Source organism: Leptidea sinapis, chromosome Z (assembly GCF_905404315.1).
Source record: "Leptidea sinapis chromosome Z, ilLepSina1.1, whole genome shotgun sequence".
NCBI classification, from domain to species: Eukaryota; Metazoa; Arthropoda; class Insecta; order Lepidoptera; family Pieridae; genus Leptidea; species Leptidea sinapis.
The window spans coordinates 13,296,372-13,312,977 of record NC_066312.1 but is presented as its reverse complement, the minus strand read 5'-3'; the positions used below and the strand labels follow the sequence as shown (position 1 = coordinate 13,312,977).

The window sequence follows — 16,606 nt, the reverse complement described above, 5'->3', positions numbered from 1 at the left end:
GCGAAATAGATTACTTGTCGATTCTAATTCGGATGGGCAGCATTCGCCCTAATAGCTCCTCGTCCCCAAATACCAATGTGTCTGAAGATGAAAGTTTTCAACCAGTCTGTGTTGCCAGTGATGACTTTCGGTACGCAGACGTGGTCGCTAATTATGGGCCTGATGAGAAAGGTCATAGTTTTTCAGAGGGGAATGGAAAGGACTATGGCGACCGCGTAACGGAAGACGCAGTGTTCGTAGGCTCCCCACAAGATAGACCGAGTATCTGGTCAAGATCGCTTTAATACATTGGATAAGGGTAGTGCAGGACCTATCATCTTGGAAATGGACGTCTTCCGGCTAAAATGATGATGATGATGATGAGTCTTTCGTTACGTGAAATATATGCTTTAACAAAAGGATGCGAAATTCAAAATTCGTCTTGTAAAGTCTACATATATATGCTAGAGCATAAATTACTTTTAAAAAGAAATTTTTATTACATCGTCTCAAACGTTTTCGTCTGTGTGTTGCATGTCGCGTGATGGTCGGGAGGCACCTATAGTTCTCAGCAGTTGACCGTGTAGTGTATTAGACTATTGAATAGTGTATTAGACCATTAGAAAATATTGTTTTCAGTTTTTTAATAAGTATGTGTATATCTCACTGGGTCATGTAAACTATATATCTCTATATACATGAAAAAGAATTGAAAGTATTCAAATTTCATCATCAATATTAGTTGGAGACTTAGTCTACTTTTATTATTTCCGATTATCATTCCAATTTTCCAAGTATAAAATTAAGATTGATTTTTTTTTATGGAATAGGAGGACAAACGAGCGTACGGGTCACCTGGTGTTAAATGATCACCGCCGCCCACATTCTCTTGCAACACCAGAGGAATCACAAGAGCGTTGCCGGCCTTTAAGGAAGGTGTACGCGCTTTTTTTGAAGGTACCCATGTCGTATTGTCCCGGAAACACCGCACAAGGAAGTTCATTCCATAGCTTTGTCCGCCACACATCCAGATGGTGAGGATGAAATCCTAACTTGTGGTTAAACAGCTCTTCGGAACACTCCCCGTGATAAATGCGGTAGAAGACACACAATGATGCGAAGTCTCTACGCAACGCCAAGAGATCCAGCCGTTCACAAAGCACTGAGTCCCCGACAGTTCGAGCTGCTCTACGTTGCACGCGGTCAAATGGATCGACCAGATACTGGGGTGCGTCAGACTAGAGATGACAGCAATACTCCATGTGTGGCCGGACCTGCGCTTTGTAGAGCGCTAGAATGTGGGATATAGTATATATATATAAAGCGATTATCATCCTCTTAATGGAATATTATTCCAAAAATTTGTAGTTAAATGTCTATAATGTGAAAAAAAGTTTCACTTTTACCGTGGTTTCATAACACCACACAATCCTATTTTTTTCTAAATGATTAACATCTTGAGAATGAAGCGACTGGCACCAGGCTATTTACTGAATATTTAATTGTAGTGGAGTTTTATTAGAAAAGGGGTGCCACTGAATTTATTGAGGTTGATCTTTCCAGTTCAGAGGTATTTTTTTACAGGACGAGGACTCTCTCGTCGGTCATCAATCAAAGTGTGTAATTGCTTGTTTTCTAATTAGCGGGACCGCTGGCCATCGACCGGGTTCCGTGTGCCAGCGGTTGGCTGAACTTGACCTGCGAAGATGGTGTGGATGAGTTAGTGATGTTTGTGTGGGTGTCGCGGTCGCGGTTGAAACTTAGTTGTCCGGCTCAACTGTGACGTGCCGGGGACGTCTCACGGGGCTTATACTGTGGTATAGCGGCGTATAGTCGCAATTGTAGACAATACAATTACAATTTAAGGAAAGATAACTCATAATATTTATTTATTTAAGATTACCTGCAGAAACTAGAACATACATAATACATACCACTATAACTAAAACATACTTAAAAAAATGATAATTGTGTTTCTACAGGCAATCAGACATGGATGAAAAATAATTTTATGACGTTGTTTGTCTGTTATAAAATAATAACGAATTCTATACCTAAATCTTAAAAATATTTTACAATTACTTCTACACAAATAAGAACAAATTTAAATTAAATTAGTAATTAAAAAAATATTGTTAGACGTTGTTTGTCGGCTAAATAGTAATAACGTATTATATATATATCTAAAACATATTCTACACAAATAAAAAGAAAATTACACTTAAAGAACAAATTTAAATTAAATTACTATTAAAAAAAATTCAAAGCCTACGCTTAACTTCATTTTCAAAATTATGGTTAATGCCTAAACTAAATCCTCAATCCTTGAAAATAGATAATTGTATGACCGCGATTATAATTAGAATATATAGAAAGTCAAGTTCAACTCCGCCCTATTTTGGGTTTCTGTACCTTGACCTTTCGTGTACGGAACTCTGAAAATGTACATTTTCATTAGATTATCATTAATTAATTTATCTAGAAATAAATAAATTTTGAACAAGTGCACAAAAAGAACGTTTATAATGAGTAGATGAGTATACCTATTAATCGGCTTGCAAAAAAAGTATATATATTTCACAACCGATTGGTTAGTGACCCTGACTACTAAGCTAGAGGTACCGGGTTCGAATCCCGGTAGGTGCAATCATTTATATGATGAATATGGTTGTTTGTTTCCGAGTCATGGATGTTTATATGTTTTTATATGTATATGTTTAAGTAAGTATATTGTATTTAATATATCGTTGTCTCTTACCCATAGTACAGGCTATGCCTAGTTTGGGGCAAGATAATTTGTGTAAAAGTGTGTCAATATTATTATATATTTCAAATAAACATCGAGAGTGAAAATCGGGCATACGAAAATTGTCGCAGTTGTATATTGCACTTGACTTCAAGAATGACATCACGATTTCTACAGCTATTGTTATCTTGATAGCGTCAACGACCGAAAGATTCTATTAAGTCATCTATACACATACATACTGAGGCTACCCATGAATATTGTTACTAAGGTCCTTTTTGAAGTAAAACTTTTTTGGTGAATATTGTGATATACTTGTATGCTAGCGACAGGCCGATAATGCGTGAACAATTTTGATTTCTATTCATAATGCTTAAGAGCTTATAGGAGAAATAAAGTGTGGGTGACTTTTTACGCATTGTCAATCAAAATCTGTTTGTGTTACAGATGATCTTATCTCTAGCACTCTTTGTCTAATACACTCAATGACATTCTATACAATACACTAGGATATTGTTAGTTTATGGTGCTAACCGACCGGGAGTAAAATGGGTTCGCGTCACCCACATGCTTATGACTACCGCATGCTATAAATAAACAATTAAAAATAGAGAGAGATATAAATGTATATATATATAGTTAGACACTCGTGAGTTCGCGTCACCGAAATGGTTAAATACTGCATATCTGTAGCTATACAGCTGACGTATTGTGCAACATTAGTGCTGTGTATATCTTATAAGTGAAATTATTTATTTTTTTAAAGTTTATGAATTTCAAATTTTAATACTTAAAGTTTTCACTTTTGTCGTCTCTACAACTGCCAATTTTTTCAGTTAGTTATAGTTTGTTGCTTAGAAACGTTGCTTATTCTTATTGAGGGCAGGAGACCCGTCTCCTAACTTGTCTTGTAAGCTCTCTTGTGCGATAATTTTTTGACCCGTCAAATACCTCTCCAACACACAACAATCAACGGATTGACAATTGGTATTTGACCGACAATAATTATTTATCGTCGATAGTTAAATGGTCATTACTTGCTGTTAGATGATGCAAATATACTTAGGTAAGCTTTCCTTGACATAAAAACCCAAAGAATATCTAAAGAAAATCTAAACCTATAAACGGAAAGCCGTTTTTTTCCTTCGGATATACTACAGTAACCTGCAAAACCGATCGGATTAATACTTATACCATAAGATGCAGCGTGTTACGGAGAAGGTTTTAGTTTATAATTTATGGTCTAAATCCCAAACATATTTTTATGACTTAGAGATAGATATTCATACAATAAGTGGACGCGGGGTACTTAATTTATATGGTAAAACAATAACGTTAAACCACTAGTATATGACATACTAGTGTTTTATAGCCTAGGAGTATTGACACACGGGCAATAGATGTTCATGTTATAACTAAGACCTACCACCAGTATTCGATGAATCTTAGAATGGTGTTATAGTCGTTAGTATAAAGATAAATAAAGCACATTCTCTCTATATTCTTATCAATTTTATGTAACAGGTTCTCATTGTAGGTAACAGCTGTACTTGATGTATTATGGGAGCATTATAACAACATTATGAAATATAATATTAAAATTAAAATTAACAAAACATATAGCAGAATTCTCGATGATACGATTCAGGTAAATCTTTGTAAGAATACACAAATTGAAAAAAATTTTTTATGGTTTATACTTATTTAAAGTATTAAAAAAGGAGAATTATACCTGTAATCCTAGAGTTGGTTTACTATATTATAATATACAGGGTGTCAAAATTTTGGATATTTTTCGTTTGATTTTTAAATAGTTATTGATAGCATTGTACTGATTAGGTAACGTAGATACTTTCAATATCATTTTAACCGTATCGACGACCCATTTAGCCGAATGGTTAGTGAGCCTTGCTACTATGCTAAAGGTCCCGGGTTCGAATCCGGGTAGGTGCAATCATTTATAATATGATGAATATGATGAAGTTGGTTTGCGAGTCATGGATGTTAAATATATCTTTGTCTTGTACCGATAGTACGGGCTATGCCTAGTTCAGGCAAGATAATTTGTGTAAAAGTGTGTCAATATTAAAAAAAAAAGGTTTTTTGATATCTGTGATACATACTTAATAATCGCCTAGTCACACAACGATTACAGCCTTCATATCTATTATGTAATTCATTAATTTGGCTGTGGTATAAAACAGCTGTAAGAATAAAGCACGATTTATTTGCCTATTATAATTGTAATAAATGAGAATAAAATAATAATAGATATGTGAAAATAAATGTTCACCCTACAAATTAAATAATGTCTACTTACCGACTATCCTCGGTAAGTCGATATTATTTAATTAATCAAGCTCTATTTAAATGAACATTGAAAAAGTTGTCAGGTGTAGTAAATTCGACTCGCCAACACAGGCTTCTTTATAGAAATCTGGAAATTTCCTAGCCACGCCGCAAATTAGTTACAAATTGTGAAATTTGATTAAAATAATATATGACTTTTTCTTTCTTTCTTGTATAATCTTATTAATATTAGTGGTATTTTCATAGTGGAAAACATATCACACAACCCTCACCCATTCCAATAGTTATTGAGATTTGACCCGCATGACCTTTTTAGGGCCATTTTATAAATACAGTAATTACCTACCTAAAAAGTTAGAACAAGTACTTACTTTACTACTTTTATTATTTTCATTAGGTATTAATGTTTGTTGATTTAATATCGGCATATTATTAAAGTTTTTGCACATTATAATATCATCATTATTAATCCTTAAACTTCACCCATTAAGTCAACTGTTATTTTACTTTTTACCATCAAGTAATATTAGTGTTGTCACCAATTTGAAATATTAACCAATAGAATTTCTGTCATCTTAATTACTTCATATCTAAACACATAAGTATATAAAAACACATGTAGATATATTGGGTAGGTCTGAGAATCGGACAACATCTATTTTTCATCCCCCTAAATGTTAAGGGGGTTCCACACGATTTTTATTATTTATTTTTTTTTTTAAATTTGTTTGATTATGAGTCTGCATTAAAAAATACGTGCAACATCAAATTTACAGACCCATCTACGATCAACAGTTACTTTTGTATCGCAATTTTAATATCGGCAATACAGCGTTTGCTACATAATATAGAATCGAAGTAAGCGATAGCTGGTCTGGTCTATCTTTGATGCCAGAGACCGGACTCTATATTAAGTGGTGGCTATATGGTACTTTCATCCGAAGCTGTCTTTTATTCATATTTTCAAAGTTATATTTTTTTAAATACAGTAGAAAATCGATTAAACGAACTAATAGTTGTCGTGAGGAATTCGGATAATCGAAAATCCGGATAATCGAATGTATGAAGTGAAGTGGCTTTGTGCATATTATGTAGTACATAATAGTGAATACATATCAACGAAAATAAATGTTTATTAAGAAATTATTTAGATATACATTTTCCGACATACGATTCATATGAATACATTCTTGTATTACACACATACATACTTAATTATATACTGCAGCCTTAATCATAAAATAAAATATTAAGACACGTATTTATACGTACTTATACTTTGTTTATTTGGTAATTTGCAGTTGGTAATTATGAAATGAAATTATAAGTCTAATTTCGTTTAAAATATTTGGTTATTGTCATTAGCCGTAATACACTTTTCAGCTGTCGTAAACTCACAGTATCACTGTTTGTTTTTCAAACACTTGAGAGCTATGAAGTGTTTTATCATGGTTCATCATCAGTGCAGCATCATGCCAGTTCCGATATACTCGCATAAATTTAACTTGTAAGGTAATCGCGATGAGGGCCGGATAATTGAGTTTCTACCTTCAATTTTTAGTATTTTTTTTTTGTTCTGCTTAAGTTGTTTAGTGTGTGCTATTTGATGCATCGGTTATACGCAATAGAGCCTTTTCTTCATGATTTTTTTTTACTTATTGCGTAGTATTAAAGATAACTTATAATTTGATGAAGCTGTAAGTTTATGATTTAAACGTGTGGCACTGGGTTTTATGCCACTTCTTCTCATGGAATCTTAACTTTTCCGAGGTTGTTTGACATTCATAAGTGTAGTTTTTTGTCCTAATTGGGCTTTGATTTTCATATTAAGTTACATTTGTTTGATATTCCTACCAAACTGTATTTTTTCTAATTTATTAAAACTTTTTTTTATAATTTATCTGTTCGACTATTTTGGATTGTGATCTAAAGGGTCAGATAGCTCCTATTATGAGGCTGGACTGCTATTTCTGGGTGACTGCTGATTCATACTCATAACGGTAGCACCAGTAAAAAACATAAACTTACTTTGCCTACTACTCGGCTTAGTGGATTTAACCGTAAGTCTTTTGTGAAGCGATGTATGCTTTTACAACATGATTCCAGAAAATGATCAAAACAAATGTTTTACGAAATTTAAAAGAATTTTTTAAAGACGTTATATGGTTACTATTTCATAAATGACTTTCTCAGTTCTGAGGCATTTTCCAACTGAGTGGTCGTTTTTGAGTATCAATGAGTTATTTCATATCCTATTTTGAATAAAAATTTGGATATATTTGCAAAAGACGTTACTGCTAAACGTACAAAACTATATGAAATACAGAACAATGGTCAATTCAAAAGTCTAGTAATATAAGAAAATTCTAGTAATATTTAATTATTTATATTACCCCCTAATATACTGACAGCCATAATACAGAGTTAAATGTAAATGTTAACAAGTAAGGGCCACTTATGAACACAGAAATAGAAAATCAACTAAAATTATAACGCTTGGAACTTCTCATATTAATATTAAAGTCTAGGTATAACATTGACTGACTAGATTATATACAATACAATCCTATTTAGGATCTAGCCTTGAATGACTAGCCAAAAATTTTAGCTGATTGATTTTAATACTTAATTGATATGATTTATTTTAGGGAAGGCAACCATCCTGAAGATTACAGTCGCATTACGTATAAGAAGCTTCTGGAACAAGTGTGCAAATTCGCAAACATGTTACGAAGCCATGGAGTTGGGAAAGGCGACAGAGTTTCAATTTATATGCCGATGATTTTGGAAACAGCTGTCTGCATGCTGGCGTGTGCTAGAATTGGAGCTATACATTCAGTTGTAGTAAGTGATTAACAAAATTGATATAGATCAGTATTTTTTATGGAAGATGAAGATAAACGAGCATGCATACGGGTATACCTGATAGTTTAAGGTGCCGGCCGGCCTTGAAGGAATGTGTACGCGCTTTTTTTGAAGGTACCCATGTTGTATCGTCTCGGAAACACCGCTCAAGGAAGTTCAATCCACGGCTTTGTAGTACGTGGAAGAAAGCTCCTTGAAAACCGCACTGTGGAGCACCGCCACACATCCAGATGGTGGGGATGATATCCTAACTTGTGGCGTGTCGTGCGAAGGTGAAATTCGGCGGCAGGAATCAGTTGAAACAGCTCTTTGGAACACTCCCCGTGATAAATGCGGTAGAGGACACACAATGAAGCGATGTCTCTACGCAACGCCAAGTGATCCAGCCGTTCACAGCAATTACTGCGTCGAATAAAGTTCAATAATATGATATGGTTTCATAATATTAATTTTGATCCATGGACAATGCGACATACTTCGGACGGATATAGTCCGCTGACAGACCGCGTCCGATGGTTCGGCCGTACTAAATCCGTTCCTGTGTTTAGTTTAGGCTATAAGAGTCAACAATTCTCTGTAATGTGGTAATGCGTCACCTTCGGTCGATTTTATTTATGTCAAGGACGATCAAGCACTACCCATTCGGTACAAATTATGTTCTCTTTTTAATACAAATGTTATAGTTTTGTACTTTTGTATCTTTGTATTATTGTTTCTAAATAAACTCAAAATTAAATAAAAAGTATATTTTACCAGTAGATTATCATTGAGTTGCATGTGGTGCTCAATCGTTTGTTCTTTTCATCTGATTAAAAACGGAGGCCAACGTAAAATAGACAAATATTGTAGCCATTGTTTGCTGTTAAATAGAGAAAGGCGGTATATTATTACTTCACATTCTAATAAATTTAGCCTAAACAAAGTTGGGGCGAGCGACTAGTCATGAACATTTAAGCGTTTAATTTACCCTTTTCACGTATGGTTTGTGAGACTGCAAAAGAAATTGTGTCAAAAAGATTTTTTTATTCGCTAATTACTCGTACCTACGAAAAGTCTTTGTAGTATTAGTTACGGGCATATATTTCAAATATATTGAAGAAGCATGGACGTGTCTTCACTGCTTGGTAAAGCAAGTGCGTAAAACTCTCCAATAGTAATTTATGTAAACGCCTTAATAATTTTTTTTTTTAATTTGTGATAATTCATTTGTATGAAGTTACAATATTTCTTGTTGTAAAATGAGTGCCATTTGTTTCCGAAGCGGTAGTAGTATCATATTAGAAATGAAATCAAAAATAATTGTAAAGAAATTAATTTTGAGATAATAAATGCCTTTTTAATGCAGTAGTTAAAATAGTCACAAATGAAATAATATCAAAAAACTAGAACCTGAAACCAGATAACATCGAAAAGGAGAGAAATAAACAAAAGTGTTCGAAGGAACAGTTAAAATAATTGTATCGATTGATAGTTTGCAGGATTTTCATCGGACTCTTTGGCTGAGCGCATGTCGGATTGTAAGGCGAAAATCCTTGTGACAGCCGATGGTGCCTGGCGGGGTGAGAAGCTCCTAATCCTTAAGAATACCTGTGATGAAGCCATGGAGAAGGCCAGAACCAAGCTTAACCATACTGTAGAAAAGTGCATAGTTGTCGCACACCTAGACAGGGTTACCCCTTGTGGACCTATCAGCGATGACGTCAGAACTTTGGTAAGTTTCTGATACATATAATACTTACACTGCTAATTTGACGATTTTTGATGATTTTTTTACTTAGATTTTTTAAATAATAAATTTGATATTATATACCAGTTAAGCTATTATTGAACAAACTCTTGATATTTTAAAATTAATGCCTAGTTTTAAAGCGTTTTTTTTATCTATAATTTATTTTCTTCTTTCTTAGTTTACCAGTAGGAGACTCCTTTGCATAGTATGCTGGTTAGATTATGGGTACCGGAACTTTTTCTGCCGTAGCTAGTGAATTTCTGTTCAAATGAGACTTAATTAGACTTATTGTGTCTCAAGGCGACGAGTGCAATTGTAGTACCACTCAGAATTTCTGGGTTTATCAAGAATTCTGAGGCACTGCCTTGTAATAGGACAAGGCGTATCCATTACCATTAGCTGAAAGTCCTGCTCGGCTCGTCCCTTATTGTCATAAAAAGAGTCTCACAATCTCAAAAATAATTATTATTAAAATACTCGTATACTTAGTCTTTATATCGTCTGTTTGTTGATAATTTTTGAATATCCTGTTGATCCTGGTCCTTGATGCGTATGCAAAATTTCAAGTACATCGGACTAACTGAACTGGGTCCAATCACGTTCAATTATTCATAAATAGATATACAGGGTGCAATCGTTAAGTGTGCACAGGCGATTATTCCGTAATTATTACAGATATCAAAAAACTTTAAACTGATATCGAAAGTACGTTAACTAATCAGTAAAATGACATCAATAACTTTCTAAAAAGAGTAGTATAAAATTTTTTGATATTAAACAATCCCTTATACAAAAATTTGTACTTGCTAAGATAAAAATAGTATTAAAAAAATAGTTAAATTACTTTGTTGAGTTACGGCCGTTTTCAATAACCTATCTGATGGTCTGGTCACACTTAACGAATACATCATGTATAGGATATAAAAGATTAGCCGAGAATTGAGACTATTTTTCAGATTTATTGTAAATAATTTTAAAACATTTTCAGTATAAGTGGAACGACGGCGTCGACTTGTGGTGGCATGAGGTAATAAAAGATCAGTCAATCATTTGTGCTCCAGAATGTATGGACGCAGAAGACCCGTTGTTTATGCTATATACAAGGTATTGGTTACTTCAAATTTTTTGATCTTCATGATCCTGTGATTTTGAATTCTGAATGTTACCTTTGTTTTTTTACAAAGAACTGATTAGTGAAAGGAAGCATTAAAGATTTAGCTAACATGAGAACCATTATTTCAAATTCAAATACACATATCATATTTTGAAATAGGATTTAAAATCACTCATTGAGCGTCAAAAACCACCCAATCGAAATAGTATGCCTCAGGCAGGAGAAGAACGGGCGCAAGAAACTCAGCGGGTTTTTTTTAAAGTAAAACTTCTTTAGGCGTGACTATGAGGTAACTGGAAGACAACATAAGTCGGTTACGGCAAATGGCGTCACGTTTCTGAACCATCCAGTTTTTGGTTTTTTCGTCCATTATTAGGACAGGCAAAGGGTTCGAGCCTATACAGCCATATTCGTTAATTATGATGCTTATGATAATTATATGCGCTCTGAGCAGTGAGCCAGAACATTGACACCGGCATCGGGCGCTGCCTCGCATCCATCTTCATGTCGTAACTCGTAATAGCAAAAGCTACGGGATGTTCAAATAAAATATTTTAAATCTAATGCGACTTATAATGTGACCCGCGTTATACAAATCTGAGTTCGCAGTTAATGTCGATTTAAAAGAATAGGATGTTTGGATTATCGCTACTTTCCAATGGAAATGCAATGGAAATAAGAAAGAAGACGATGACACTGATATTAAGATCAGGATGGTAATCTACCCGCCGCGATGGCAAGCGTCCTGATGGAATGACGCTGGTGGCTTGGCTTGACGAGGAAGGGCGCTGGTGTGAGATATGAGTTGCATCAACACTCTGGCTCCTTCTCATGTCCAAGTTACTTCAGTTGGTGCTGTGGCTGCTGCTTCAAGTGCCGAAGACAGCACACGTAGCAAATATGTTGGTCTCAGTGAGCCTTACATGTTTGTGCCGTTTGGTGTCGAGTTACTTGGCCCGTGGGGACCAGAGGCGCGGAGAATGTACAAAGTACTATCTTCGCGCCTCAATAGGACTACTGGAAACCCAAGCGCTCGCAGTTATTTCGGTCAACGGTCAGCCTAGCTATTCCCGTTATGATAGTTTTAATTTAATGTAATCCTATTATTGTAAATATACTTTTATGATTTGTTTTGTTTGAATAAATATAATACTTATTTATTTATCAGTGGGTCTACCGGGAAACCGAAGGGCGTTCTGCATACGACTGCGGGTTATCTCCTGTACGCTACGGCTACGTTTCGATACGTGTTCGATTATGATGCCAAGGATATTTACTGGTGTACGGCTGATGTTGGCTGGATCACGGGTCACACCTACGTCGTGTATGCGCCGCTTGCAAATTGTGCTACTTCAGTTATGGTGAGTTAATTTAGTTATAGCCTGGTGTATTAACTTCATGACACTTCTCTCGTCTAGGTGACCAGAGCACTGGCAGCAATAGATAAAGTTTGTTTGATTGGAGGAATGTACATTTACGTATTGAAGAACTTAAAAGGGGGTCCATGTGTCGGGGTCGGGGGTAAACACCCCCTACCGACTAAAAACTTCCTGTGTGCTGTCAGCCCTAAGGGCTTAGATATAGTAATATTATATCGAGGTATCATTTTGTTAAGGGGTATGATCTGCCTAAAACAGTAACAAACTGTCATAACGCGTTCTACTACCGAAGGCGTAGTGTACTGTGACCGGATCACATGACTCTGTCCGTTACCTTTGGCTAGTTTTAGGACTTTAGCGTCTGTCTTACGTGTCTATCTTTATATGTCTAATACGTAAAGTGAAAACTTTGACCCTTTTTAAAAAAAATGCGCAAATGGATCCCACGTAATATTTTAGTTCCTAAGAGAAAATAGTACAAATTAGTAGTATCATAAAATCATAATACACCTCAATATAAACACCTCAATATAACATATTCTGATGAATCCCGTAGAACTGGCAGTAATATACCTTTGTATAACAATTAATGCTTTCGTAGAAACCTTTATAACGAGTTATAAATCAAACACTTCCTCTGTATAATAATTTTTGTCCATCTTAAAAGGCATAAAAAGGCATAAAAGGCATTTATTTTCTCAAAATTGATTCCTTTAGAATTCTTTTTGATGTCATTTCTTATACTACTAGATACTACTACCGCTTCGGAAACAAATGGCGCTCTGAGAGAGAAGAAGCGGCTCAAGAAACTCTCCCAGCATTCTTTTTTTTGCGCTCTTTTCAATAAAAATATACAATATTGTACAGTCGCTATAAAATAATCACAATCTAGTCCCAGGCTGTCCGATCATTTAGATATTCAGCAGTGGAGTAATAGGATTTACGACAGAGCCATTTTTTTATAAAACATTTAAATTTATTTATAGATAATGCCTGAACAGTGGCTGGGACTTTATTGTAGAAGTGTATACATTTACCCTTAAAGCTATTATGTATCTTATGAAGCCTACTAGAATTAAGTACAAGCAATCCCTTATTTCTAGTGTTATAATATCATATATCAGAATTAACGTCGCTACAATTTCAAGCATTTTAAAAATTTATCGTAAAATAATCAAGGAATTGAAATTAGATCTATTAAATATATAAAACAAATGCATTACGTATTTATTATGAATCATAGACCAACCTTCCCTGTCTAATACCCAACCTCTACAATGTAGCTATATTTGCTAACTACCTTGAGCTGTTTTATCAAAAAAAAAATGTAAAAGTACTCATATCAAGGTTTCATTGTAGTACCTAAGAAGCTACTTACCTGCGACACTAATATTATTCCTGTCTCTATATTATAATTATACGGAAATATTAGGTATCTACAATATGAACAATGGTTAATCTTTTCATTCCACTAGGAAAATGATAAAAAAATAGTACTACTGTTAAATCTTAGCCCTTCTAATGGAAGCTCTATATAATGAATTTCTCGATCGAAAATATAGCCTTATCGCAAATTATCTTTTATATTATGAATATCATTTTTAGAACACTCTTTATTAAGAATTTTTTCAATTATTGCATTATTGAGCTTGGATTTGAGTAATTATTTAAGGTCTAAACCTCTAAAATATAAATCCTCACTTCGTTAACGAAGTGAAATAATTGTCTATGCTTCAACTCTCTTTTTCTAAGTAAAGCATGAATAAATAAGAGTAGATCTATTTAAATTATCATCAATTATTTACAGCTGCGTTCCCCTAACTATTTAAATTATATAAAATATTAAAATTTGAATGAATTTACTAATTCATGCAAATCAAAAGAGACGTCATACATCTTAGAGAGAGTGCGTTAAAAAAATGTAAATTCTTGAAAAACCAAATTAGACACTAATGCTATTGAGCGTATTGAGACTTTGCTCAGACTTTACTTTCGTAAAACTTCGCTGAATGTTATAAAACACGAACTTGAATTCATGCATTGGGCTGTCTTAGCATAAGCTTGGCATAATTTCAGCTGTTAAATGACATTAAATAATAAATTAAACATAATACTAAACTTGCACTCAGCTAAGTTTTACGTGAGTAAGGTCTGCGCTAATCTCAGCCTAAATTCTTCGAACAGATATAGATAGACATACTAATTATTATTCTGCTTGGCGGCAAAAGTATTGTTTAAAATATTTTATTAAAACTCAGTTACTTCTTTACAAACACGACGCGAGGCCACGATGCAAGGCGATCACAGACCGTATAAGAACAAGCGACGCTCAGTGAACGCATATAAAACAAATACGTTCACTGGAGACGCTATACCGGAGTGTGTTGCGCAAATATTTTATAATTTGCCTACATACGTTCGTATGAGAAAACTCTGGCAGACTGTAGTAATACAAAGATCCAGTTACATTACTAAACATCCTAATTTCCATTCCATTTCAATTTCCACGATGACTTGGGTTTTTGCAGTATGAAGTTAAAATTCAGTGTTCAAATAGAATGCACTTATTAAAAGTTAAAGTGTCAGTGTGTTCGCTTCTATAATAAACTCCCCGAACATATAGCAAATATGTCTATAAATAAATTCAAAGCCATCACAAAAAGTAAATTAAGCAGCAAAGGCTATTACAATATCCAAGATTATTTAAATGATAAAGCAGCCTGGAACTGAATTGATCTACTTAAAGTGTGATTTGTTTTATGTGATTTTAATTGTTTGATGTTATTTATATTACTTATTTGATTTGTTTGATTTTAATTTTATATGTTTGATATTATTTATTTATTATTATGAAATTTAGTGTATGACTGAACTTAAGCCATTGTAAATCAATGTTATGAATTCAATAAACATTTTGATTTTTGATTTTAAAGTCTTCGATCCATTCGGGAACAGAATATGCCATATGCTACAGAAATGAGAAGTCTATTTTTTCATATAATTTGAATTAGATTTACATATAATATTTATTTGATGTCATAGCGAGTAAATAAAACACCTTTTAAAGGATTAAAACGTGTGTAATTGTAGTAGTTAACAATCAATTTTGGGTAAAAGTTACATTTTATTTTTATTTTTGTTTACCAGACGATTCGAGACCTTTCCAGATCACGTTTTCAGAGGCACTGCATGTAAAAACACAGTTACAATTACACGCATTTTAAATCCTTTAAAAAGAGTTTTATTTTTTCAACCTTAAATTAAGTAAATACTACATTGTGATATTACGTAGAGTGGCCTCCCCACGAAGAGGAAGTGAAATTAAATGTTTAGAGCTGTGTAAATATTTAAGGTAGCGGCCGTGGCCAACTGATATATTATGTTTTAAAACTTAATAACGTTACAATCATTCATGAAACTGCCTTATGTTGCGATCTCTACGAAGGAGCCTCAAGAGTGTTGAAATGTAGGTATTTCAGTTGAGTTGATGCAATGAAATATTATTATATGAACTGTTGCACATGTGAGCTGCAGGCGAACGTCGCAATGAATGACTCCACGAGGGTTTTTTTCTAAATGATATTTAAAATGTTTAGTCTTAGTAAAAATACACACCCAGATATAGAAGAACTAGCTGACCCGGCAAACGTTGTTTTGCCATATAAAGTATAATTCACGCGATAGTTTTATAAAATATTGCCTATATTATAGCCTGTACATCATTTTGTTCTATTGTCAATAGTTTTTGCAGCGCACGCAAAAATAGGTTTTCGATTTTACACCTTGTGTTACAAAATAGCAATTTTATTACGGATCCCTAATTTTGAAAAAAAAAACATAGCATGTAGCCTTCCTAGATAAATGGACTTCCCAACACTGAAAGAATCATTCAAATCGGACCAGTAGTACCAGAGATTAGCGCGTTCAAACAAACAAACAAACAAACACTGCAGCTTTATAATATTAGTATAGATATAGGTAATCGAACGTACTTTGCTGATAATTATTCTAAAATCACAAAAAAACAGTTAGGTTTATATTTGCATGAAAAATATTGTATGACAATTGGTGGATCAGTGTCTAATAAAATGATAACAGTAACTTAAGAAATGTTTGTTCAAGCGAATTTCTACCTACCTATTTATTATGACCTAAGAATTAGTTCCAAGATTATGACTGTAGGAAAAAGACATGATGGGTCACAATTCAATTATGTCGTTAGTTCCTTTAACATGACCAAAGATAGTAAATGTGTCAACTATGGTATCAATATACATTTTGTTACACGATATTGTAAGATCTAATATGAGCAAAATGAATAGAATACCTATTTGAGAGTATCTATGCGGTTATCATGAAATGAAATCTATTTCTGCTATGTTATCAATTAAGATAGCACTTACCTACGTAGAAGGTCAAAACATATATCAAGTTTACAGATGTGAATTATTCCATATATAGTTATATCTAGCTATTTTCATTAC

General features: G+C 33.8%; 1 protein-coding gene across 1 annotated transcript in view; it reads left to right on the top strand.

Moving 5' to 3' along the window:
* LOC126979125 (acetyl-coenzyme A synthetase) overlaps positions 1-16,606 on the top strand; it is a 40,435-nt gene that overhangs the window by 11,874 nt on the left and 11,955 nt on the right. Inside the window, exons 2-5 of the mRNA XM_050828338.1 lie at positions 7,684-7,879; positions 9,372-9,611; positions 10,618-10,733; positions 11,912-12,104. Coding sequence (XP_050684295.1) covers positions 7,684-7,879; positions 9,372-9,611; positions 10,618-10,733; positions 11,912-12,104 — 745 coding nt within the window. The remainder of the gene's footprint in view (positions 1-7,683; positions 7,880-9,371; positions 9,612-10,617; positions 10,734-11,911; positions 12,105-16,606) is intronic.